We start from the raw sequence: 26,376 nt of genomic DNA, 5'->3' as shown, positions 1-26,376 counted from the left end.
GCCGCAGCGACAAGAGGGGAAGTCACCGGAGTCCTACACTGCAGATCATACACCAAAGTCTGCTCCATCTGTAAGTACCAGCCGCTGCTCCAATCTATATGTGTGGTGGGTCCTAACAATACTATACAGTATATACGGTATATATGGGAGTGACGCCAGCCTATAGTATACACAGAGCATCAGGACAGACACAATGTATATATGTATAAACTCACACATCAACAATACAGTGAACCTTGGTGGCCTTCACATTACACATAGTATATGGCGGTATTATTCATGATGGGACTTCTATATAACATGGCTTCTGTCTCGTCAGTTATTTTGTTAATTGTTTTTGTATTCTTCGGTATCTTTGAATGTTCCGTATAATACAGAAAGTGATTTGTGGGGTGGAAAGAGATATAAAGTAATGCCGCCATTGTCTTGCTGAGCGCTAACAGTGACGTTTATGCCGCAGGTCGTTTTTCTTTTAGACGTGAAATTCTTATATTACGTTACAAATTTACTGCGGTTTAAGAAAAACAAATTTTCAAAAAACAAAACAAAAATCCCCAAACCTCCTCCTTTCCTTGCCCCTATTCTGACACTCCTGAGGTTTTGTGTTTCTGTGGAGCTGTGTGGCCAGGGCGTGATTGTTGCAGGGTGAGCTGTAGTTTTTATTGGTACTATTTTGGGGTACACACCAGATTTGGATGACTTTTATTCCATTAGAGGAGATAAGGTCAGGGATATGGGGGATGGGATGAATATGATCTTATTATAGCGATCATGACAAGCACGTGTACTGCACTTTACTCACACAAAGGGTTAAAAGTACAGGGAGAGACCTGGAGCTGGGAGTGAGAGGCGGCCGTGTCACTGATCGTAGGTAGACTGTAGTATTGCGGTATATTTTATCCACATATTATAGGTAGACTGTAGTATTGCGGTATATTCTATCCCCATATTATAGGTAGACTGTAGTATTGCGGTATATTCTATCCCCATATTATAGGTAGACTGTAGTATTGCGGTATATTCTATCCCCATATTATAGGTAGGCTGTAGTATTGCGGTATATTCTATCCCCATATTATAGGAAGACTGTAGTATTGCGGTATATTCTATCCACATATTATAGGTAGACTGTAGTATTGCGGTATATTCTATCCCCATATTATAGGTAGACTGTAGTATTGCGGTATATTCTATCCCCATATTATAGGTAGGCTGTAGTATTGCGGTATATTCTATTCCCATATTATAGGTAGACTGTAGTATTGCGGTATATTCTATCCCCATATTATAGGTAGACTGTAGTATTGCGGTATATTCTATCCCCATATTATAGGAAGACTGTAGTATTGCGGTATATTCTATCCACATATTATAGGTAGACTGTAGTATTGCGGTATATTCTATCCCCATATTATAGGTAGACTGTAGTATTGCGGTATATTCTATTCCCATATTATAGGTAGACTGTAGTATTGCAGTATATTCTATCCCCATATATATATTTCACTCCTTACTCCCACCCAAGGTACAGACGCCATTCACAGACCTTAGTGCCGATGACCTGGCCACTTATTTCCATGATAAAATTGATAAGATCCGTCAGGAAAAAACTGCCCAAGCCCCAGGTGGCATTGATTCCCCCACCTACCATAGTACTGATCCCCCCTCACCTACCATAGTACTGATCCCACCACCTACCATAGTACTGATCCCTCCACCTACCATAGTACTGATCCCACCACCTACCATAGTACTGATCCCTCCACCTACCATAGTACTGATCCCCTCACCTACCATAGTACTGATCCCACCACCTACCATAGTACTGATCCCATCACCTACCATAGTACTGACCCCCCCACCTACCATAGTACTGATCCCCCACCTACCATAGTACTGATCCCATCACCTACCATAGTAATGATCCCCCCACCTACCATAGTACTGATCCCATCACCTACCATAGTACTGACCCCCCCACCTACCATAGTACTGATCCCCCACCTACCATAGTACTGATCCCCTCACTCACCTACCATAGTACTGATCCCACCACCTACCATAGTACTGATCCCCTCACCTACCATAGTACTGATTCCCTCACCTACCATAGTACTGATCCCCTCACCTACCATAGTACTGACCCCCCCACCTACCATAGTACTGATCCCTCCACCTACCATAGTACTGATCCCCTCACCTACCATAGTACTGATCCCCTCACCTACCATGGTACTGATCCCATCATCTACCATAGTACTGATCCCCTCACCTACCATAGTACTGATCCCATCACCTACCATAGTACTGATCCCCTCACCTACCATAGTACTGATCCCATCACCTACCATAGTACTGATCCCCACACCTACCATAGTACTGATCCCATCACCTACCATAGTACTGATCCCATCACCTACCATAGTACTGACCCCCCACCTACCATAGTACTGATCCCGCCACCTACCATAGTACTGATCCCCTCACCTACCATAGTACTGATCCCATCACCTACCATAGTACTGATCCCATCACCTACCATAGTACTGATCCATCACCTACCATAGTACTGATCCCATCACCTACCATAGTACTGATCCCATCACCTACCATAGTACTGATCCCATCACCTACCATAGTACTGATCCCATCACCTACCATAGTACTGATCCATCACCTACCATAGTACTGATCCCATCACCTACCATAGTACTGATCCCATCACCTACCATAGTACTGATCCCCTCACCTACCATAGTACCGATCCCATCACCTACCATAGTACAGATCCCCTCACCTACCATAGTACCCATCCCATCACCTACCATAGTACTGATCCCATCACCTACCATAGTACTGATCCCCCCACCTACCATAGTACTGACCCCTCATCTACCATAGTACTGATCCTCCCTCACCTACCATAGTACTGATCCCCCCACCTACCATAGTACTGACCCCCCCACCTACCATAGTACTGATCCCCCCACCTACCATAGTACTGATCCCCTCACCTACCATAGTACTGATCCCCACACCTACCATAGTACTGATCCCAACACCTACCATAGTACTGATCCCATCACCTACCATAGTACTGATCCCCTCACCTACCATAGTACTGATCCCCCCACCTACCATAGTACTGATCCCCTCACCTACCATAGTACTGATCCCCTCACCTACCATGGTACTGATCCCATCATCTACCATAGTACTGATCCCCTCACCTACCATAGTACTGATCCCATCACCTACCATAGTACTGATCCCCTCACCTACCATAGTACTGATCCCATCACCTACCATAGTACTGATCCCCCCCACCTACCATAGTACTGATCCCCCCACCTACCATAGTACTGATCCCATCACCTACCATAGTACTGATCCCCTCACCTACCATAGTACCGATCCCATCACCTACCATAGTACAGATCCCATCACCTACCATAGTACTGATCCCACCACCTACCATAGTACTGATCCCATCACCTACCATAGTACTGATCCCCTCACCTACCATAGTACTGATCCCACCACCTACCATAGTACTGATCCCCTCACCTACCATAGTACTGATCCCCCACCTACCATAGTACTGATCCCCTTACCTACCATAGTACTGATCCCCCCTCACCTACCATAGTACTGACCCCCCTACCTACCATAGTACAGATCCAACCACCTACCATAGTACTGATCCCCTCACCTACCATAGTACTGACCCCCCCACCTACCATAGTACTGATCCCCTCACCTACCATAGTACTGATCCCCTCACCTACCATAGTACTGATCCCATCACCTACCATAGTACTAATCCCCTCACCTACCATAGTACTGATCTCCTCACCTACCATAGTACTGATCCCCTCACCTACCATAGTACTGATCCCCTCACCTACCATAGTACTGATCCCATCACCTACCATAGTACTGATCCCCTCACCTACCATAGTACTGACCCCCCCACCTACCATAGTACTGATCCCATTACCTACCATAGTACTGATCCCATCACCTACCATAGTACTAATCCCCTCACCTACCATAGTACTGATCTCCTCACCTACCATAGTACTGATCCCCTCACCTACCATAGTACTGATCCCCTCACCTACCATAGTACTGATCCCCTCACCTACCATAGTACTGATCCCCTCACCTACCATAGTACTGACCCCCCCACCTACCATAGTACTGATCCCATTACCTACCATAGTACTGATCCCCTCACCTACCATAGTACTGATCCCACCACCTACCATAGTACTGATCCCCTCACCTACCATAGTACTGATCCCCTCACCTACCATAGTACTGACCCCCCCACCTACCATAGTACTGATCCCTCCACCTACCATAGTACTGATCCCCTCACCTACCATAGTACTGATCCTCCCACCTACCATAGTACTGATCCCCCCACCTACCATAGTACTGATCCCCTCACCTACCATAGTATTGATCCAATCACCTACCATAGTACTGATCCCCTCACCTACCATAGTACTGATCCCCACACCTACCATAGTACTGATCCCATCACCTACCATAGTACTGATCCCATCACCTACCATAGTACTGACCCCCCACCTACCATAGTACTGATCCCCTCACCTACCATAGTACTGATCCCCTCACCTACCATAGTACTGATCCCATCACCTACCATAGTACTGATCCCCTCACCTACCATAGTACCCATCCCATCACCTACCATAGTACTGATCCCACCACCTACCATAGTACTGATCCCCTCACCTAACATGGTACTGATCCCCTCACCAGCCACACTTCAGACTGTCTTTTCTCATCTTTTGAACCTGTTACAGAAGAGGAAGTCTCCCAGCTACTTTCTTCATCTCGTCCTACAACCTGCAGTAGTGACCTCTTCCCCTCACACCTTCTCTAATCTCTGTCGCCTGCTGACACAACTTACCTTACTAAAATATTTAACCTCTCTCTCTCTTCTGGAATCTTCCCATCCTCCTTCATGCTATTATAACTCCGCTATTGAAAAAACCCTCCCTGGACCCATCCTGTGCTGCTAACTATTGACCCGTCTCTAACCTCCCCTTCATCTCTAAACTCTTGGAACGCCTAGTCTATTCTCGTCTAATCCGCTATCTCTCTGCTAACTCTCTGCTTGACCCCTTACAATCTGGTTTCCGCGCTCTGCACTCTACTGAAACGGCACTCACAAAAGTCTCTAATGATCTCCTAATGGCTGAATCCAATGGTGACTTCTCTCTTCTTCTTCTTCTGGACCTCTCTGCAGCTTTTGACACTGTTGACCATCAACTTCTCCTCACTCTGCTCCGCTCAGTCGGCCTCATGGACACTGCGCTCTCCTGGTTCTCCTCTTATCTCTCAGACCGCACTTTCAGTCTATCATTTGCGGGCTCTGTTTCCTCCCCTCTTTCCCTTGCTGTTGGGGTTCCTCAGGGCTCGGTCCTCGGCCCCCTGCTCTTTTCTCTCTACACAGCCCCCATTGGACAAACCATCGCCAGATTTGGCTTCAGGTACCATCTTTATGCTGATGACACCCAATTATACACATCTTCCCGTGACATCACCCCTGCACTCATACAGAACACCAGTGACTGTCTCTCTGCTGTCTCTAATATCATGTCCTCGCTCTATCTGACACTAAATCTCTCTAAGACTGAACTACTGCTGTTTCCACCATCTAACAGATCTGTCCCTGATATATCCATTGCAGTCTCAGGCCTCACTATAACTCCTAGGCAGTAGGCCCGCTGCCTCGGGGTCATGTGTGACGCAGACCTTTCCTTCACCCCTCATGTCATCTCCACCTCAAAAACATCTCCAGAATACACCCTTTCCTCACCAGAGATACACTAAAGACACTTATTGTCTCTCTGATTCATTCTCGCCTTGACTACTGTAACTCCTTACTAATCCGTCTTCCCCTCACTAAACTCTCCCCTCTACAATCTATTCTGAATGCAGCGGCCAGGCTCATCTACCAGGCTAGACGCTACAGCGAGGCCTCCAGTCTGTGCCGGTCACTACAGCGAGGCCTCCGGTCTGTGCCGGTCACTACAGCGAGGCCTCTGGTCTGTGCCGGTCACTACAGCGAGGCCTCAGGTCTGTGCCGGTCACTACAGCGAGGCCTCCGGTCTGTGCCGGTCACTACAGCAAGGCCTCCGGTCTGTGCCGCTCACTACAGCGAGGCCTCCGGTCTGTGCCGGTCACTACAGCGAGGCCTCCGGTCTGTGCCGGTCACTACAGCGAGGCCTCCGGTCTGTGCCGGTCACTACAGCGAGGCCTCCGGTCTGTGCCGGTCACTACAGCGAGGCCTCCGGTCTATGCCGGTCACTACAGCGAGGCCTCCGGTCTGTGCCGGTCACTACAGCGAGGCCTCCGGTCTGTGCCGGTCACTACAGCGAGGCCTCCGGTCTGTGCCGGTCACTACAGCGAGGCCTCCGCTCTGTGCCGGTCACTACAGCGAGGCCTCCGGTCTGTGCTGGTTACTACAGCGAGGCCTCCGGTCTGTGCCGGTCACTACAGCGAGGCCTCTGGTCTGTGCCAGTCACTACAGCGAGGCCTCCAGTCTGTGCCGGTCACTACAGCGAGGCCTCCGGTCTGTGCCGGTCACTACAGCGAGGCCTCCAGTCTGTGCCGGTCACTACAGCGAGGCCTCCAGTCTGTGCCGGTCACTACAGCGAGGCCTCCAGTCTGTGCTGGTTACTACAGCGAGGCCTCCGGTCTGTGCCGGTCACTACAGCGAGGCCTCCAGTCTGTGCTGGTTACTACAGCGAGGCCTCCGGTCTGTGCCGGTCACTACAGCGAGGTCTCCGGTCTGTGCCGGTCACTACAGCGAGGCCTCTGGTCTGTGCCGGTCACTACAGCGAGGCCTCCGGTCTGTGCCGGTCACTACAGCGAGGCCTCCGGTCTATGCCGGTCACTACAGCGAGGCCTCCGGTCTGTGCCGGTCACTACAGCGAGGCCTCCGGTCTGTGCCGGTCACTACAGCGAGGCCTCCGGTCTGTGCCGGTCACTACAGCGAGGCCTCCGCTCTGTGCCGGTCACTACAGCGAGGCCTCCGGTCTGTGCTGGTTACTACAGCGAGGCCTCCGGTCTGTGCCGGTCACTACAGCGAGGCCTCTGGTCTGTGCCAGTCACTACAGCGAGGCCTCCAGTCTGTGCCGGTCACTACAGCGAGGCCTCCGGTCTGTGCCGGTCACTACAGCGAGGCCTCCAGTCTGTGCCGGTCACTACAGCGAGGCCTCCAGTCTGTGCCGGTCACTACAGCGAGGCCTCCAGTCTGTGCTGGTTACTACAGCGAGGCCTCCGGTCTGTGCCGGTCACTACAGCGAGGTCTCCGGTCTGTGCCGGTCACTACAGCGAGGCCTCTGGTCTGTGCCGGTCACTACAGCGAACAACTCTGAAGGCTCCGGGAGCAGAGACTGTAGAGATCAGCAGGGAACGGGTCTAGGCGAGCATTGGGATGTCAAGGAAAGGAGCAGAAGGGAAAGAGCAGATGAGGAGTCCGGCACGTTTTAGCTTTTGGGGTACAGATTTAGGGGAACATTCTGGACACCATGTTGCTTTTGCAAAACCCTGGAGATGCCAGTAAATTGGAATTCCCCCAGAAGTGACACCATTTTGTAGGGGCAATCTTAAGGTTTCTGCAAACATGATGTGGCGTCCAAAAATCAACAATCTAAATCTGTCCTGAAAGCCAGATATCGCTCCTTCACATCTGCACCCTGCCGTGTACCCAGATGGGGGTATATGCCCACATGTAAGACACTGGTGTAACCAGGATAACATACGTCATGTCATATGTGGTATAAACTGCTGTTTGGGCTCAGCTGGGCACAGAAGGGAAGGAGCAATATTTTGGTTTTTGGACATCATGACACTTTAGCAGAGTCACTGAGTTGCCCCTAAAGTGGAATCTGCAGACAGGTCACCTCATTTTGGAAACTAGACCCCTGAAGGGATTTATCAAGTGGCGTAGCGAGCATTTTTAATCCTTGAGTGTTGCATTAATTTAATTCCCAGAAATGAATGCGCAGCTGATAATGAAAAGTGAAAAATGAAATTTTCCAGAATTTCGTCATTTCAGTGCCTGATATGTTGTGGACAACTTATGTCAGCAGACACACACTCCAAAAACTGGTAAGCAGTATCCCGGGCACAACAGCTTAAGCTCTCTTAGAGCTGCCCCTGTATACAGATGGGGGTCTCCTCTCTGAGAGCTGTCCTGTCTACAGATGGGGGTCTCCTCTCTGAGAGCTGTCCTGTCTACAGATGGGGGTCTCCTCTCTGAGAGCTGCCCCTGTATACAGATGGGGGTCTCCTCTCTGAGAGCTGTCCTGTCTACAGATGGGGGTCTCCTCGCTGAGAGCTGCACCTGTCTACAGATGGGGTTCTCCTCTCTTAGAGCGGCAACTGGCTACAGATGGGGGTCTCCTCTCTTAGAGCGGCAACTGGCTACAGATGGGGGTCTCCTGTCTGAGAGCTGCCCCTGTCTACAGATGGGGGTCTCCTGTCTGAGAGCTGCCCCTGTCTACAGATGGGGGTCTCCTTTCTGAGAGCTGCACCTGTCTACAGATGGGGGTCTCCTCTCTGAGAGCTGCACCTGTCTACAGATGGGGGTCTCCTCTTTAAGAGCTGCACCTGTCTACAGATGGGGTCTCCTTTCTGAGAGCTGCACCTCTCTACAGATGGGGGTCTCCTCTCTGAGAGTTGTCCTGTCTACAGATGGGGTCTCCTTTCTGAGAGCTGCACCTGTCTACAGATGGGGGTCTCCTCTCTTAGAGCTGCACCTGTCTACAGATGGGGGTCTCCTCTCTTAGAGCTGCACCTGTCTACAGATGGGGGTCTCCTCGCTGAGAGCTGCACCTGTCTACAGATGGGGGTCTCCTCTCTTAGAGCTGCACCTGTCTACAGATGGGGGTCTCCTCTCTTAGAGCTGCACCTGTCTACAGATGGGGGTCTCCTCGTTGAGAGATGTACCTGTCTACAGATGGGGGTCTCCTCTCTTAGAGCTGCACCTGTCTACAGATGGGAGTCTCCTCTCTTAGAGCTGCACATGTCTACAGATGGGGGTCTCCTCGCTGAGAGCTGCACATGTCTACAGATGGGGGTCTCCTCTCTTAGAGCTGCACCTGTATACAGATGGGGGTCTCCTCACTGAGAGCTGTACCTGTCTACAGATGGGGGTCTCCTCTCTGAGAGTTGCACCTGTCTATAGATGGGGGTCTCCTCTCTTAGAGCTGCACCTGTATACAGATGGGGGTCTCCTCACTGAGAGCTGTACCTGTCTACAGATGGGGGTCTCCTCTCTGAGAGTTGCACCTGTCTACAGATGGGGGTGTCCTCTCTTAGAGCTGCACCTGTCTACAGATGGGGTCTCCTCTCTGAGAGCTGCACCTGTCTACAGATGGGGGTCTCCTCTCTTAGAGTTGTACTTGTCTACAGATGGGGGTCTCCTCTCTTAGAGCTGCACCTGTCTATAGATGGGGGTCTCCTCTCTTAGAGCTGTACTTGTCTACAGATGGGGGTCTCCTCTCTTAGAGCTGCACCTGTCTACAGATGGGGGTCTCCTCGCTGAGAGCTGCACCTGTCTACAGATGGGGGTCTCCTTTCTTAGAGCTGCACCTGTCTACAGATGGGGGTCTCCTCTCTTAGAGCTGTACTTGTCTACAGATGGGGGTCTCCTCTCTGAGAGTTACACCTGTCTACAGATGGGGGTCTCCTCGCTGAGAGATGCACATGTCTACAGATGGGGTCTCCTGTCTGAGAGCTGTACCTGTCTACAGATGGGGGTCTCCTCTCTTAGAGCTGCCCCTGTCTACAGATGGGGGTCTCCTCTCTTAGAGCTGCACCTGTCTACAGATGGGGGTCTCCTCTCTTAGAGCTGCACCTGTCTACAGATGGGGTCTCCTCTCTTAGAGCTGCACCTGTCTACAGATGGCGGTCTCCTCGTTGAGAGATGTACCTCTCTACAGATGGGGGTCTCCTCTCTGAGAGTTGCACCTCTACAGATGGGGGTCTCCTCTCTTAGAGCTGCACCTCTCTACAGATGGGGGTCTCCTCTCTTAGAGCTGCACCTGTATACAGATGGGGTCTCCTTTCTGAGAGCTGCACCTCTCTACAGATGGGGGTCTCCTCTCTGAGAGTTGCACCTCTCTACAGATGGGGTCTCCTTTCTGAGAGCTGCACCTCTCTACAGATGTGGGTCTCCTCTCTTAGAGCTGCACCTGTCTACAGATGGGGTCTCCTCTCTTAGAGCTGCACCTCTCTACAGATGTGGGTCTCCTCTCTTAGAGCTGCACCTGTCTACAGATGGGGTCTCCTCTCTTAGAGCTGCACCTCTCTACAGATGTGGGTCTCCTCTCTTAGAACTGCACCTCTCTACAGATGTGGGTCTCCTCTCTTAGAGCTGCACCTGTCTACAGATGGGGTCTCCTTTCTTAGAGCTGCACCTGTCTACAGATGGGGTCTCCTCTCTTAGAGCTGCACCTCTCTACAGATGGGGTCTCCTTTCTTAGAGCTGCACCTGTCTACAGATGGGGGTCTCCTCGCTGAGAGCTGCACCTGTCTACAGATGGGGGTCTCCTCTCTTAGAGCTGCACCTGTCTACAGATGGGGTCTCCTCTCTTAGAGCTGCACCTCTCTACAGATGTGGGTCTCCTCTCTTAGAGCTGCACCTGTCTACAGATGGGGGTCTCCTCTCTGAGAATTGTCCTGTCTACAGATGGGGGTCTCCTCGCTGAGAGCTGCACCTGTCTATAGATGGGGTCTCCTCTCTTAGAGCTGCACCTGTCTACAGATGGGGTCTCCTCTCTTAGAGCTGCCCCTGTCTACAGATGGGGGTCTCCTCTCTGAGAGTTGTCCTGTCTACAGATGGGGGTCTCCTCGCTGAGAGCTACACCTGTCTATAGATGGGGGTCTCCTCTCTTAGAGCTGCACCTGTCTACAGATGGGGGTCTCCTCTCTTAGAGATGTACCTTTCTACAGATGGGGGTCTCCTCTCTTAGAGCTGCACCTGTCTACAGATGGGGGTCTCCTCTCTTAGAGCTGCACCTGTCTACAGATGGGGGTCTCCTCTCTTAGAGCTGCACCTGTCTACAGATGGGGGTCTCCTCGCTGAGAGCTGCACATGTCTACAGATGGGGGTCTCCTCTCTTAGAGCTGCACCTGTCTACAGATGGGGGTCTCCTCTCTTAGAGCTGCACCTGTCTACAGATGGGGGTCTCCTCTCTTAGAGCTGCACCTGTCTACAGATGGGGGTCTCCTCGCTGAGAGCTGCACATGTCTACAGATGGGGGTCTCCTCTCTTAGAGCTGCACCTGTATACAGATGGGGGTCTCCTCTCTGAGAGCTGTACCTGTCTACAGATGGGGGTCTCCTCGCTGAGAGCTGCACATGTCTACAGATGGGGGTCTCCTCGTTGAGAGATGTACCTGTCTACAGATGGGGGTCTCCTCGTTGAGAGATGTACCTTTCTACAGATGGGGGTCTCCTCGCTGAGAGCTGCACCTGTCTACAGATGGGGGTCTCCTCTCTTAGAGCTGCACCTGTATACAGATGGGGTCTCCTCTCTTAGAGCTGCCCCTGTCTACAGATGGGGGTCTCCTGTGCACCCAGTGAGGTGGGCTACCAGCCACAACATCCTGGCACAAAGTGAATGGTGTCTGATCTCTGTCACACTCTCGTGACTCAATAGAGGAAGTTCTGCGGCCCGTGTCGATTCATCACAGGTTCTGATATGTCTCAGCCATTGTGAAATAAGAAGTTCTCATGAATCCGAATTTGCTTAGAGGCGCGGTAAATGGAGCATGTAAGGGAGAGCAGCTCAAAATGTCCACGGCTGGTACTTACAGGGTTGTGGATGACGTCCTGAGTCCGAAACACTCACACTGGAGCCTTTAAGAAGTTATTGTCTTAGGTTAGGAGAATCCCGGATACACCCTGACCATTCATGCGACCATGTGCAGGGGGCTCAGGATAAGATCACACTGGAGCCGCCCTGCAGGCACTGTGCAGATCAGAACCACCTGACAAATACAAAGTATCAAATCAGCCGTGACATTGTATCCATGGAATATGACAAATACCGGGCACTAATAGTGGTGTGAAAGAAGCCCCCTATACACATAGACCATAAACGCTGTGACGCCTATACGTGTCTCACACTAACCGCCATACATATCGGGACATATAGGGCAAGGCGTAGAAGGTCGCCAATGTAGGAACAGGATTGAAGCGTATATGAACCTCCTCCTCAGTAATCTGAGACTCCGCGTCTGTTGGTATCCAAATGGCAGACGAGCGTATACGGTGTATCTGACACCGCATTCTGAGCAGTTACCATACGATACTATCTTGGTTAGACTAGTCCATTGTAACGACTGATCTGGAATCTTTCGGTTCCAACTAGAATTTTTTTTAATGTAACGTTAAATTCTCAATAATGAAGGATTTCTTATTACTGATGTTATAGAATCCGGACTGGGGATCTGTCTGAGCCCGAATATCAGAGAGACAATGAGCCTGGAGTGCTGCGGTGACGCTGCAGACAGCACAGCTTATATTATTACATAGCCCCATCTATTGGCCATTCATAGGAATCAATACATACAATATGGCGGACTCTCCTGGAGTCTACTCTGTATATAAAGGGATGTAAGATATATACTAGTATACCGGAAGAATGTCTTACAGATATTGTAATAGAACTAATAGAATAATCCATTATACATCTCCTTGTATTGGAGACACAGACTGCTCAATATAACAGCAAACATTTGTATTGTGATTTCTACTAATAAAGATTTCATCTTCTGAAGAGTCTCAATACAAGAATGGCAAAACAATTAGTAAAGATGTGAGAGAGCAATTACTATTATTATTATTGATGATAATTATATTTTTTATTTAATCAGATCTCTGAAGCTTACACCCATCAAAATGAGCTATTGCCTGAGAAGTCTGACCGTCCTATGTTCCTTTGTCATAATAATTACATCTCAGGTATGTTTTTATTTGGAGATAAGGTCTATAGGATCACCAGAGCTGCGCTCACTATTCTGCTGGTACAGTCACTGTGTACATACATTACATTACTTATCCTGTATTATACTCCAGAGCTGCGCTCACTACTCTGCTGGTACAGTCACTGTGTGCATACATTACATTACTTATCCTGTATTATACTCCAGAGCTGCGCTCACTATTCTGCTGGTACAGTCACTGTGTACATACATTACATTACTTATCCTGTATTATACTCCAGAGCTGCGCTCACTATTCTGCTGGTACAGTCACTGTGTACATACATTACATTACTTATCCTGTATTATACTCCAGAGCTGCGCTCACTATTCTGCTGGTGCAGTCACTGTGTACATACATTACATTACTTATCCTGTATTATACTCCAGAGCTGCGCTCACTATTCTGCTGGTGCAGTCACTGTGTACATACATTACATTACTTATCCTGTATTATACTCCAGAGCTGCGCTCACTATTCTGCTGGTACAGTCACTGTGTACATACATTACATTACTTATCCTGTATTATACTCCAGAGCTGCACTCACTATTCTGCTGGTACAGTCACTGTGTACATACATTACATTACTTATCCCGTATTATACTCCAGAGCTGCGCTCACTATTCTGCTGGTACAGTCACTGTGTACATACATTACATTACTTATCCCGTATTATACTCCAGAGCTGCGCTCACTATTCTGCTGGTACAGTCACTGTGTACATACATTACATTACTTATCCTGTATTATACTCCAGAGCTGCGCTCACTATTCTGCTGGTGCAGTCACTGTGTACATACATTACATTACTTATCCTGTATTATACTCCAGAGCTGCGCTCACTATTCTGCTGGTGCAGTCACTGTGTACATACATTACATTACTTATCCTGTATTATACTCCAGAGCTGCGCTCACTATTCTGCTGGTGCAGTCACTGTGTACATACATTACATTACTTACCCTGTATTATACTCCAGAGCTGCGCTCACTATTCTGCTGGTACAGTCACTGTGTACATACATTACATTACTTATCCTGTATTATACTCCAGAGCTGCACTCACTATTCTGCTGGTACAGTCACTGTGTACATACATTACATTACTTATCCCGTATTATACTCCAGAGCTGCGCTCACTATTCTGCTGGTATAGTCACTGTGTACATACATTACATTACATATCCTGTATTATACTCCAGAGCTGCGCTCACTATTCTGCTGGTGCAGTCACTGTGTACATACATTACATTACTTATCCTGTATTATACTCCAGAGCAGTGCTCACTATTCTGCTGGTGCAGTCACTGTGTACATACATTACATTACTTATCCTGTATTATACTCCAGAGCTGCGCTCACTATTCTGCTGGTGCAGTCACTGTGTACATACATTACATTACTTATCCTGTATTATACTCCAGAGCTGCGCTCACTATTCTGCTGGTGCAGTCACTGTGTACATACATTACATTACTTATCCTGTATTATACTCTAGAGCTGCGCTCACTATTCTGCTGGTACAGTCACTGTGTACATACATTACTTCTCCTGTATTATACTCCAGAGCTGCGCTCACTATTCTGCTGGTACAGTCAAAGTGTGCATACATTACATTACTTATCCTGTATTATACTCTAGAGCTGCGCTCACTATTCCGCTGGTACAGTCACTGTGTGCATACATTACATTACTTATCCTGTATTATACTCCAGAGCTGCGCTCACTATTCCGCTGGTGCAGTCACTGTGTGCATACATTACATTACTTATCCTGTATTATACTCCAGAGCAGTGCTCACTATTCTGCTGGTGCAGTCACTGTGTACATACATTACATTACTTATCCTGTATTATACTCCAGAGCTGCGCTCACTATTCTGCTGGTATAGTCACTGTGTACATACATTACATTACTTATCCTGTATTATACTCCAGAGCTGCGCTCACTATTCTGCTGGTGCAGTCACTGTGTACATACATTACATTACTTATCCTGTATTATACTCCAGAGCTGCGCTCACTATTCTGCTGATGAAGTCACTGTGTACATACATTACATTACTTATCCTGTATTATACTCCAGAGCTGCGCTCACTATTCTGCTGGTACAGTCACTGTATACATACATTACATTACTTCTCCTGTATTATACTCCAGAGCTGCGCTCACTATTCTGCTGGTACAGTCACTGTATACATACATTACATTACTTCTCCTGTATTATACTCCAGAGCTGCGCTCACTATTCTGCTGGTACAGTCACTGTATACATACATTACATTACTTCTCCTGTATTATACTCCAGAGCTGCGCTCACTATTCTGCTGGTACAGTCACTGTGTACATACATTACATTACTTATCCTGTATTATACTCCAGAGCTACGCTCACTATTCTGCTGGTACAGTCACTGTATACATACATTACATTACTTATCCTGTATTATACTCCAGAGCTGCGCTCACTATTCTGCTGGTACAGTCACTATGTACATACATTACATTACTTCTCCTGTATTATACTCCAGAGCTGCGCTCACTATTCTGCTGGTACAGTCACTGTGTACATACATTACATTACTTATCCTGTATTATACTCCAGAGCTGCGCTCACTATTCTGCTGGTACAGTCACTGTGTACATACATTACATTACTTATCCTGTATTATACTCCAGAGCTGCGCTCACTATTCTGCTGGTACAGTCACTGTGTACATACATTACATTACTTATCCTGTATTATACTCCAGAGCTGCGCTCACTATTCTGCTGCTGCAGTCACTGTGTACATACATTACATTACTTATCCTGTATTATACTCCAGAGCTGCGCTCACTATTCTGCTGGTACAGTCACTATGTACATACATTATATTACTTTTCCTGTATTATACTCCAGAGCTGCGCTCACTATTCTGCTGGTACAGTCACTGTGTACATACATTACATTACTTATCCTGTATTATACTCCAGAGCTGCGCTCACTATTCTGCTGGTACAGTCACTGTGTACATACATTACATTACTTATCCTGTATTATACTCCAGAGCTACGCTCACTATTCTGCTGGTGCAGTCACTGTGTACATACATTACATTACTTATCCTGTATTATACTCCAGAGCTGTGCTCACTATTCTGCTGGTGCAATCACTGTGTACATTACATTACTTCTCCTGTATTATACTCCAGAGCTGCGCTCACTATTCTGCTGATGCAGTCACTGTGTACATACATTACATTACTTATCCTGTATTATACTCCAGAGCTGCGCTCAGTATTCTGCTGGTACAGTCACTGTGTACATACATTACATTACTTCTCCTGTATTATACTCCAGAGCTGCGCTCACTATTCTGCTGATGCAGTCACTGTGTACATACATTACATTACTTATCCTGTATTATATTCCAGAGCTGCGCTCACTCTTCTGCTGGTACCAGTGATGGGTAGACATGGCAGTAGAATTAGGACACAGTGAGATATGACATCAGACCTTGTGACCGGTTCGTTGTTTATCTCCAGTATGATGGTTCTCTATAGTAATGACCGGTCTCTTCTGACTTCCTGTCTCTGGCTCGCACGTGTCTTGTATCAGCAGATCTCAGGGGCCACAGCTTCTTCTTTTCTTCTTGGCATCTACACACTGCTCTCATCTGTCCTCATAAAGTTTTTGGTTCCCCCCCCCCCCCCCGGTCTCCTTTTAAGGAATGTTCCAGGTTTGACCTGATGACATCACTGCGATGACCCTTCACTTCCGGATTGAGCCAGTTTCCCTGATGCAGGACCGGGCAGATTTTCAGATTTTTTGTACATGTGTTTTTTTAGTATATCATTATTTTTTCCTTTGGGTTATATTTTTTGTGCCTGTAACTCTGTACTAGACATTGGAGCGCTGTCTACCTCACCTGAGTCTTGTGTGGGGTCCTCTGGTCTCTGGATAGCTTCCAGGAAGGACACCCAAATATCAAAGGAAATTGTGACTTTGGCAATAGCTCGCCTGATTCCATCTGTCACGTGATGGTGATGTGTAGACAGGACCGTATTGCTCCAGACATACTTAAAGGTACCCGAGCTTTCAGAAAAAGTTAAACTATCTTCAGAGTCTTTCTGGGCAGTCTGTTCTCTGGTCTAACTATATATACATGTAATTCTGCCAGGAGTAACTGTAAGACACCAAACAAATACCTAAGACCAGTACTTGTGACCATAATGTAGGAGATCCAGGGACTGCAAATCCAGGTTATGATGCAGCTAAACAGATCCCTGACACAGAAAAAGAGACATCTGAGCACAATCAGTCTGTGACTAACAGCCTATCAGCTGTAACACAAGCAGCTAGTCAGAAGTAGGCCCAATGTGAGCTGTGAGAAGCTGCAGACTCCTCTCTGTACTGTGAGCACACTCTTGAGATGAGGTACACAGCTTAGTGGTTACTCTCTTTGTTGGAGAGCACAGTCTCTAGATGAAGTACAGGGCTTAGTAGTTGCTCTCATTGTTCGATGGGCACAAACTATAGATGAAGTACAGGGCTTAGTAGTTACTGTCATTGTTGGAGGGCAGAGTCTCTAGATGAGGTACAGGGTTTACTGGATACTCTCATTGATGGTGGACACAGTCTCTAGATGAGGTACAGGGCTTACTGGATACTCTCATTGATGGTGGACACAGTCTCTAGATGAGGTACAGGGCTTACTGGATACTCACTGGTAATGGGCACAGTCTCTAGATGAGGTACAGGGCTTAGTAGTTACTGTCATTGTTCAAATGGCACAGTCTCTATATGAGGTGCACAGCTTCGTGGTTACTCTCATTGTTGGAGAGCACAGTATCTAGATGAGGTACACATACACATAGCTTAGTAGTTACTCTCATTGATGGTGGGAACAGCAGTCTCTAGATAAGAACAGGGCTTACTGGATAGGTGTAGGGCTTACTGGATACTCTCATTAATAGTGGGCACAGTCTCTAGATGAGGTACACAGTTTAGTGGTTAATCTCATTGATGGTGGGCACAGTGAGCTGTGAGAAGCTGCAGACTCCTCTCTGTACTGTGAGCACACTCTTGAGATGAGGTACACAGCTTAGTGGTTACTCTCTTTGTTGGAGAGCACAGTTCTAGATAAGAACAGGGCTTACTGGATATTCTCGTTGATGGTGGACACAGTCTCTAGATGAGGTACAGGGCTTACTGGATATTCTCACTGGTAGTGGGCACAGTCTCTAGATGAGGTACAGGGCTTACTGGATATTCTCACTGGTAGTGGGCACAGTCTCTAGATGAGGTACAGGGCTTACTGAATACTCTCATTGATGGTGGACACAGTCTCTAGATGAGGTACAGGGCTTACTGAATACTCTCATTGATGGTGGATACAGTCTCTAGATGAGGTACAGGGCTTACTGGATACTCTCATTGATGGTGGACACAGTCTCTAGATGAGGTACAGGGCTTACTGGATACTCTCATTGATGACGGACACAGTAGTTACACAGTAGAGACTGTGCCCACTATTAATGAGAGTATCCAGTAAGCCCTACACCTATCCAGTAAGCCCTGTTCTTATCTAGAGACTGCTGTTCCCACCATCAATGAGAGTAACTACTAAGCTATGTGTATGTGTACCTCATCTAGATACTGTGCTCTCCAACAATGAGAGTAACCACGAAGCTGTGCACCTCATATAGAGACTGTGCCATTTGAACAATGACAGTAACTACTAAGCCCTGTACCTCATCTAGAGACTGTGCCCATTACCAGTGAGTATCCAGTAAGCCCTGTACCTCATCTAGAGACTGTGTCCGTCATCAATGAGAGTATCCAGTAAGCCCTGTACCTCATGTAGAGACTGTGTCCACCATCAATGAGAGTATTCAGTAAGCCCTGTACCTCATCTAGAGACTGTGCCCACTACCAGTGAGAATATCCAGTAAGCCCTGTACCTCATCTAGAGACTGTGCCCACTACCAGTGAGAATATCCAGTAAGCCCTGTACCTCATCTAGAGACTGTGTCCACCATCAACGAGAATATCCAGTAAGCCCTGTTCTTATCTAGAACTGTGCTCTCCAACAAAGAGAGTAACCACTAAGCTGTGTACCTCATCTCAAGAGTGTGCTCACAGTACAGAGAGGAGTCTGCAGCTTCTCACAGCTCACTGTGCCCACCATCAATGAGATTAACCACTAAACTGTGTACCTCATCTAGAGACTGTGCCCACTATTAATGAGAGTATCCAGTAAGCCCTACACCTATCCAGTAAGCCCTGTTCTTATCTAGAGACTGCTGTTCCCACCATCAATGAGAGTAACTACTAAGCTATGTGTATGTGTACCTCATCTAGATACTGTGCTCTCCAACAATGAGAGTAACCACGAAGCTGTGCACCTCATATAGAGACTGTGCCATTTGAACAATGACAGTAACTACTAAGCCCTGTACCTCATCTAGAGACTGTGCCCATTACCAGTGAGTATCCAGTAAGCCCTGTACCTCATCTAGAGACTGTGCCCACTACCAGTGAGAATATCCAGTAAGCCCTGTACCTCATCTAGAGACTGTGTCCACCATCAACGAGAATATCCAGTAAGCCCTGTTCTTATCTAGAACTGTGCTCTCCAACAAAGAGAGTAACCACTAAGCTGTGTACCTCATCTCAAGAGTGTGCTCACAGTACAGAGAGGAGTCTGCAGCTTCTCACAGCTCACTGTGCCCACCATCAATGAGATTAACCACTAAACTGTGTACCTCATCTAGATACTGTGCTCTCCAACAATGAGAGTAACCACGAAGCTGTGCACCTCATATAGAGACTGTGCCATTTGAACAATGACAGTAACTACTAAGCCCTGTACCTCATCTAGAGACTGTGCCCATTACCAGTGAGTATCCAGTAAGCCCTGTACCTCATCTAGAGACTGTGTCCGTCATCAATGAGAGTATCCAGTAAGCCCTGTACCTCATGTAGAGACTGTGTCCACCATCAATGAGAGTATTCAGTAAGCCCTGTACCTCATCTAGAGACTGGATACTCTTATTGATGGTGGATACAGTCTCTAGATGAGGTACAGGGCTTACTGGATACTCTTATTGATGGTGGACACAGTCTCTAGATGAGGTACAGGGCTTACTGGATATTCTCACTGGTAGTGGGCACAGTCTCTAGGTGAGGTACAGGGCTTACTGGATACTCTCATTGATGGTGGACACAGTCTCTAGATGAGGTACAGGGCTTACTGGATACTCTCATTGATGGTGGACACAGTCTCTAGATGAGGTACAGGGCTTACTGGATACTCTTATTGATGGTGGACACAGTCTCTAGATGAGGTACAGGGCTTACTGGATACTCTTATTGATGGTGGACACAGTCTCTAGATGAGGTACAGGGCTTACTGGATACTCTTATTGATGGTGTATACAGTCTCTAGATGAGGTACAGGGCTTACTGGATACTCTTATTGATGGTGGACACAGTCTCTAGATGAGGTACAGGGCTTACTGAATACTTTCATTGATGGTGGACACAGTCTATAGATGAGGTACAGGGCTTACTGGATACTCTCATTGATGGTGGATACAGTCTCTAGATGAGGTACAGGGCTTACTGGATACTCTTATTGATGGTGGACACAGTCTCTAGATGAGGTACAGGGCTTACTGAATACTTTCATTGACGGTGGACACAGTCTCTAGATGAGGTACAGGGCTTACTGGATACTCTCATTGATGGTGGACACAGTCTCTAGGTGAGGTACAGGGCTTACTGGATACTCTCATTAATAGTGGACACAGTCTCTAGGTGAGGTACAGGGCTTACTGGATAGGTGTACGGCTTACTGGATATTCTCATTGATAGTGGGCACAGTTTCTCAAACATTTTCAATGTAGTCTATGATGAAGCTTAATGATCAGGTTGCTTTTAAAATGGCTGATGCCTGTTGCATGAATCTTTTGTGCCCCTTGGATTAAAAGGAGGGTACCCAGTTATATATAGTGTCATTTGCTGGTATCTGTGACATCTATGTCACTATCTGTCTCCAGAACCCCCTTGACTGCCTTCAGATGTGTATCAGGGAGTCAGAGCTGGAGTCAATGGTTTGGCCTACTGACCCCACAGCCCTGGTTCCTTTGTGTTTTCCAGGCTGTTGGTCACCAGTCTTATTGATGATGTTGTTGAGACCTCAATAGAGCTTCATACAGGACGTGTCCACCAGTTCTGTCACAACAGTCTCTCACACTAGCCAGTCCCTGTGGCTCTTTACCTATCTCATAGTGACACCTTTGAGGGCTTCTCTTCCAGAACTTCTGTCTTTAACCCTTACGAGCCAGAAGGACCACGCTCCTCCTCTGACTCCAGTCACTCCTCAGCCTCTCTTTCCCATCTCTTGGTGCTCCTTGGTGGCTGCCTAGGCCCATTACTCTTGCACATAGGGCTCTCACATCCTCATTACTTCAGACAGTTCCCTGAAGTTATCTGGGTTGCACAGACTCCTTAGGCCCTCTCTCCGGTCTCCGCCACACATGGCCTCACTTCCTGCTGGCACCAAATCACTGTTATACTCTCCTCATACCTCAAAAACAAACAAGGATTCTTACTTTCCCTTACCTCTCCTGGGCTTCCTCACACTGTCCGACACTCCACTGTGGTCCTCTTCCGACCTCCTGGGTGACTTCATGGGCTCAGGGAGCTGCTGTGGATTGTGATTGGACCTCAAAAGTCATGTTGGGTCAACCCATGTCCTATAGACAATCACAGGCCTTAGTGGTGTCTAAGGGTCTGCAACTTCACCCAAGAGGACAACAGATGAGTGTGATGTAGCCCCCAACATTGCAATGTTACCCAGCAGAGTTGAGGTGTAGCTGTGTTTATACTCGGGGGGGTCTGTCCAGACAAGTTTGATCCAAAACAAAACTGGTGGGCCAACCTTGAGAATATTCGTGAAATGGATCTCATCAGGTTCTCCCATCTCTATTTCCAACCTTATGGGGAACACTGGAATTTATTCTGCAAATGGTCCTCATCAGATTTGTTTTGTCAGTGGCAGTGATCTCCAACCATGACCCTTCTGCTGTTGTGACACTACAACTCCCCTTAGACCTCATGTAGACCATCAGACCTCAGTGTCTTCCATATCATACTCACAGTTCTCGTTTCTTACTGACTTTCTTACTTGTTTTTTAGGACAATGTGGTTGAGACCTTGGACCTGGCAGAGGAAGCATTCGATGACCAATATTTAGGGTGCAAAATAGACATGGAGAAGAAACTGGCAGAGGATGATGTCCTCAACAAAGAAATTAGGAAAAACAAAAGACTGAACAGAGCTTGGAGAGAAGCCAATAACCAGTGGCTGGTAAGGAAGGGCGAGCTCAAGGCCAAGCTCCCTCAAGAGTTTAAGGATAACCATGGCATTGCTCTACTCATGTACACAAGTTTCATCAGAAAAGACTTCATTAATGCGATGAAATCAGGAGGAAGGTCGTACAAAAGCTACATGGAAGACTTTGGCTACAAATGGCTTCACTTTTATGTCACTTCAGCTCTTCAGCTCCTCTCAGAGACTCGACTGAGCAGCCATGAGACTGTCTACAGCGGAATCGATGATCCCATCGAATTGCCACTCAATGGAAGCAAATACATCAAGTTTGGCGGCTTCTTATACACATCATTAAATAAGAACGAATCCACCTTGATGGGCAATACGTCCCTCTTAATCATAGACACTTACACTGGGATCAACATTGAAAATTTCTCAGAATACCCTTGTGAGCGAGAGGTTCTGTTTCCGGGGTACGAGATCTTCCAGCTCTCCCACGATACAGAGGAGGACACCTACAGACTTAATTCGACAAAAAAATTTTGCAGCAACTTCAACTGTGCTTACATTAAAGGTACGTAATGCCTTCTTAACCCCTTGACGACTATTGATATTTGGTGGCAGTTTTAGAGAACCCATTCTGCAACACCCCATTAGGACCTTGTCTCATTCAGTACCTCCATAGAGGTCCCTCTTTCTAGTACCCAGATTAGCTTTCCTCCAGAAGGAGGGACACTGACTTTCTAAAGCCACCTGTAGGACGCTACCCCGTAACTTAGGGGACCTAATAAAACAGTTTAACCCTTTAAAGACGCAGAAATTTTTGGTTATGATACTGCAGTGTATTCTGGCTATCATCTCGTAACTAACAGCCGGCCAATCAGATCTTACCTGGGGCAGGACCTAATGAAGAAGTAAAGAAGATGGACCTGGGAACCTTGTTCAGATCCTGAGTTGCCATAGCAGATCCTTAGCTATACATGTACAGAGTACTAAGAAGTTAAAGAAGCTCTTCAGGAACTAAATTTTACCAATTTTCGGCCCCAGCTTTACCAGTGGTGCACATTGGGTTTCTGGGCTGGTAATATGAATGGTCCCCTAGTAGATCCATAGTCTCCTTCACCTTTATGTTCACGTTGTCTAACCTGTAGTTAAAGAGGCTCTCCAGAAACTAAATTTTACCAATTTTCGGCCCCAGCTTTACCAGTGGTGATCAAGTTTATGGGCTAGTAACATGAATGGTCCCCTAGTTGAGCCATAGTCTCCTTCACCTTTATGTTCACAGTGTCTAACCTGTACTATGGGGGCTAGCCCCACTGAACCCAGAGAGGAATCGGGAGATGGATAAATTTGAGTGCTGGTTCCAATGATGTGACCCTGGTCAGAGCTTGATATGCAACATGAAGCAAACCTGGAGTGAAAACAGATAAAATTTATCCCATGGACAGCTCCTCTGAAACATGAGTAAGGGCATTTGACAAACCAGAGGCTCCTTCACAAGAATGAGGCCTCCACCTGTAGACATCTCAAGGTTCTTGCCACTTGTCTTTACAGAGCATAGTACTGGTTGGCTGGATAAGAAGCCTTAGATGTAGCTCTCAGAGGGCAGAGCTTCTCCTTAAAGAAATCAACTGGTTTAGGACGTTTCAGCCATGGGATATCCAACAATTATCTCAGTGGATACTTGCCACCAAAATAAATCATCTAAAGTGGGCAATATTGTCTTATTAGGCATTTTTTTAAATCAAAGTTTTCCCTTAAGAAAAGGTTACAAATACAAAAACATTTATACCTTTTGTGCTCTTTGGTGCACTCCTGGTAATGTCTGGTGCTCTTTTGGGATGTCATTGGCCTAGGGGGTCACAGCTGAGGTCTGTGATTGGGCCTCTGCCTATTACACTCTGGGGTCTCTTCACTAGGTAACTGTCACCTGAAGACAAGGATATTTCAGTTCAGGGATCCAATAGAATGTTCTTCCTTTTTTTTTAGATTCACTCCACAAGTCCTATGTCTTGGGGGCTCGTCCGGGATCACAGCATATCAAGTGAAGACCATATAGAGGGTTAAAATGGTGGCAGGAAATTTTCAGGGGGATTTTGAAAAAAGAATTTCAGTCATAAAAGTGTAACTAAAATTTTCATTTTGCAGGTTCATATTTGTATATAGATGTATACGCTCAACTAACGTTATCTGGTTTTATTTAATCAGGTGAGACTTCCAAGCAGTCGGTCGAAGAGTGTATGAAAAATGAAGGTAAGAGACACCAGAAAAACCCAAATACGCATTGTAGAGGGGAGGGATCGCTTGTGGTATCTGGTGCTCTATTGTCTTCTGGCCTCTCCTGGCCTCTAGGGTGATATTACAGGCCTCAGTGGTCACATAGAGGGGATGTTTGACCAAACCCAAGATTATTGATACATTTCTTACAGCTCTGACTCATTAGGAACCAGTTTGTTCATCTCTAAAGCAAATTCCTGCTTGTTCCCTGCATTCATCCTGAGAGCGCCAAACCGTTGGAATCAGTGGGACAGTCCTCGAAATCTGGGACTGTCCCGCTGGATCAGGGGGGAATCAGAGACCTGCTATTACAGGAGGGGGAATCCAGGCTGACTCTTTGAACTAGATGTTTCTTTAATTGGTTCTTCCAATCACGGAATATATAGTATTATAGAAATGTTAGTGAAGGTTGTGGATGCGGGATACGCTCCAGATGATTGTACTAGATAAGACAAGGTTTAGTCTGTTGTGAGATCTTCATCTCCTTGTTTGTGATACCGCACACCTGCGCCTGATCATTTGCATCTTTATTTCTGCAGCTTCCCTCGGGAGGATGTACAGACCCGGCTGCCTAAGTCTTGTCACCCTTCTGCTTGTGTTTGTGGTTACTCTGCTGTGATATTGTACATTGCAACGTCCTGCGGTAATATACATGAATGGAGGCAGAAAATACGTAAATACTCAAGAATTATAATGTGCAATATTCACAGCGATCGAAGAAAAGAAGATAAAGATCAGACAATAAAAACATATACATCATGGAATCAACCCAGAATAATGGATAAAGCTACTGTAATACTGTATAATACTGCCCCTATGTACAAGGATGTAACTGCTGTAATACTGTATAATACTGCCCTATGTACAAGAATGTAACTGCTGTAATACTGTATAATACTGCCCTATGTACAAGGATGTAACTACTATAATGCTACTCCTATGTACAAGGATATAACTGCTATAATACTGTATAATACTGCCCCTATATACAAGGATGTATGCACAGCATCACGATGACAACTATAGGGCGGTATATATTTCCTTCACTCTATAGTCTACATACACTAAGTATACAGCCATGGCATCTGTGCTGCCATCTCCTTCACGATGACTGTGTGTTGGGAGTCTGTCTAGTCATCCTCAGTAGTGGTTATAGGAGTTTGTGTCCTCTCCTGTACAGTCTGTGTATACAAGGACTTGTGGTTTTCTGCAGGTCAGAATGAGATCACATGACCCATTTGAGGACATGGAGTAGAAAGTGATAAGTAATAAGGGAATCGGGAGAACATAAAAAGAGAAAATAGTGGGGTTTTCTGTGTTATAGGTAAAATTTCAGTCCAAGGAGTTCAGCTGAGAGTTCTGTGAGGTCGGAGGTCAGGGGTCAGACCCCCCATGTGGCTTGCATAATGTATAGATTTCATGATGATTTCTTGTTTTCCTCTCTTCGAGTCGTCTAAGAATCATTTCACAAAAACATTAACACATAATAACAATCTAAATAATAAAGTTACATTTTTTGTATTTTCACAATGGTGCCCTCCACTACAGATGTGACAACATTCAACATTACAACTAACGTGAAATAAACAGCTAACTTTATCCTGACTTATGTCCTTCTCTCCCCCCAATGCCCTAAAACTTCCCGATACTTCCTGCTCTACAGGTCACAGTGATGGAGAGGATCACCAAACCCGGTGTCACGGTGCCAGTCACGAGATATTGGTGTTCAGATCCTACCA

General features: G+C 46.9%; 1 protein-coding gene across 1 annotated transcript; it reads left to right on the top strand.

Moving 5' to 3' along the window:
- LOC142193997 (ecto-ADP-ribosyltransferase 5-like) lies at nt 1-26,111 on the top strand. Its single transcript, XM_075263023.1, has 5 exons — nt 1-70; nt 12,933-13,020; nt 22,226-22,934; nt 24,569-24,613; nt 25,177-26,111. The coding sequence occupies exons 2-5, from the start codon at nt 12,958-12,960 to the stop codon at nt 25,254-25,256; spliced, it is 897 nt and encodes a 298-aa protein (XP_075119124.1). The 5' UTR covers nt 1-70; nt 12,933-12,957; the 3' UTR covers nt 25,257-26,111.
- Nucleotides 26,112-26,376: the final 265 nt, after the last annotated feature.

Source organism: Leptodactylus fuscus, chromosome 2 (assembly GCF_031893055.1).
Source record: "Leptodactylus fuscus isolate aLepFus1 chromosome 2, aLepFus1.hap2, whole genome shotgun sequence".
Lineage (NCBI taxonomy): Eukaryota > Metazoa > Chordata > Amphibia > Anura > Leptodactylidae > Leptodactylus > Leptodactylus fuscus.
The sequence above is the reverse complement of the archived record's forward strand: the minus strand, read 5'-3'. Positions and strand labels throughout refer to the sequence as shown.

Coding starts and splice junctions, on each gene's coding strand:
- LOC142193997 (XM_075263023.1), top strand. CDS start 12,958: ATGAGCTATTGCCTGAGAAGTCTGACCGTCCTATGTTCCTTTGTCATA. Junction 13,021..22,225: donor TCATAATAATTACATCTCAG/GTATGTTTTTAT, acceptor CTTGTTTTTTAG/GACAATGTGGTTGAGACCTT. Junction 22,935..24,568: donor CAACTGTGCTTACATTAAAG/GTACGTAATGCC, acceptor TTATTTAATCAG/GTGAGACTTCCAAGCAGTCG.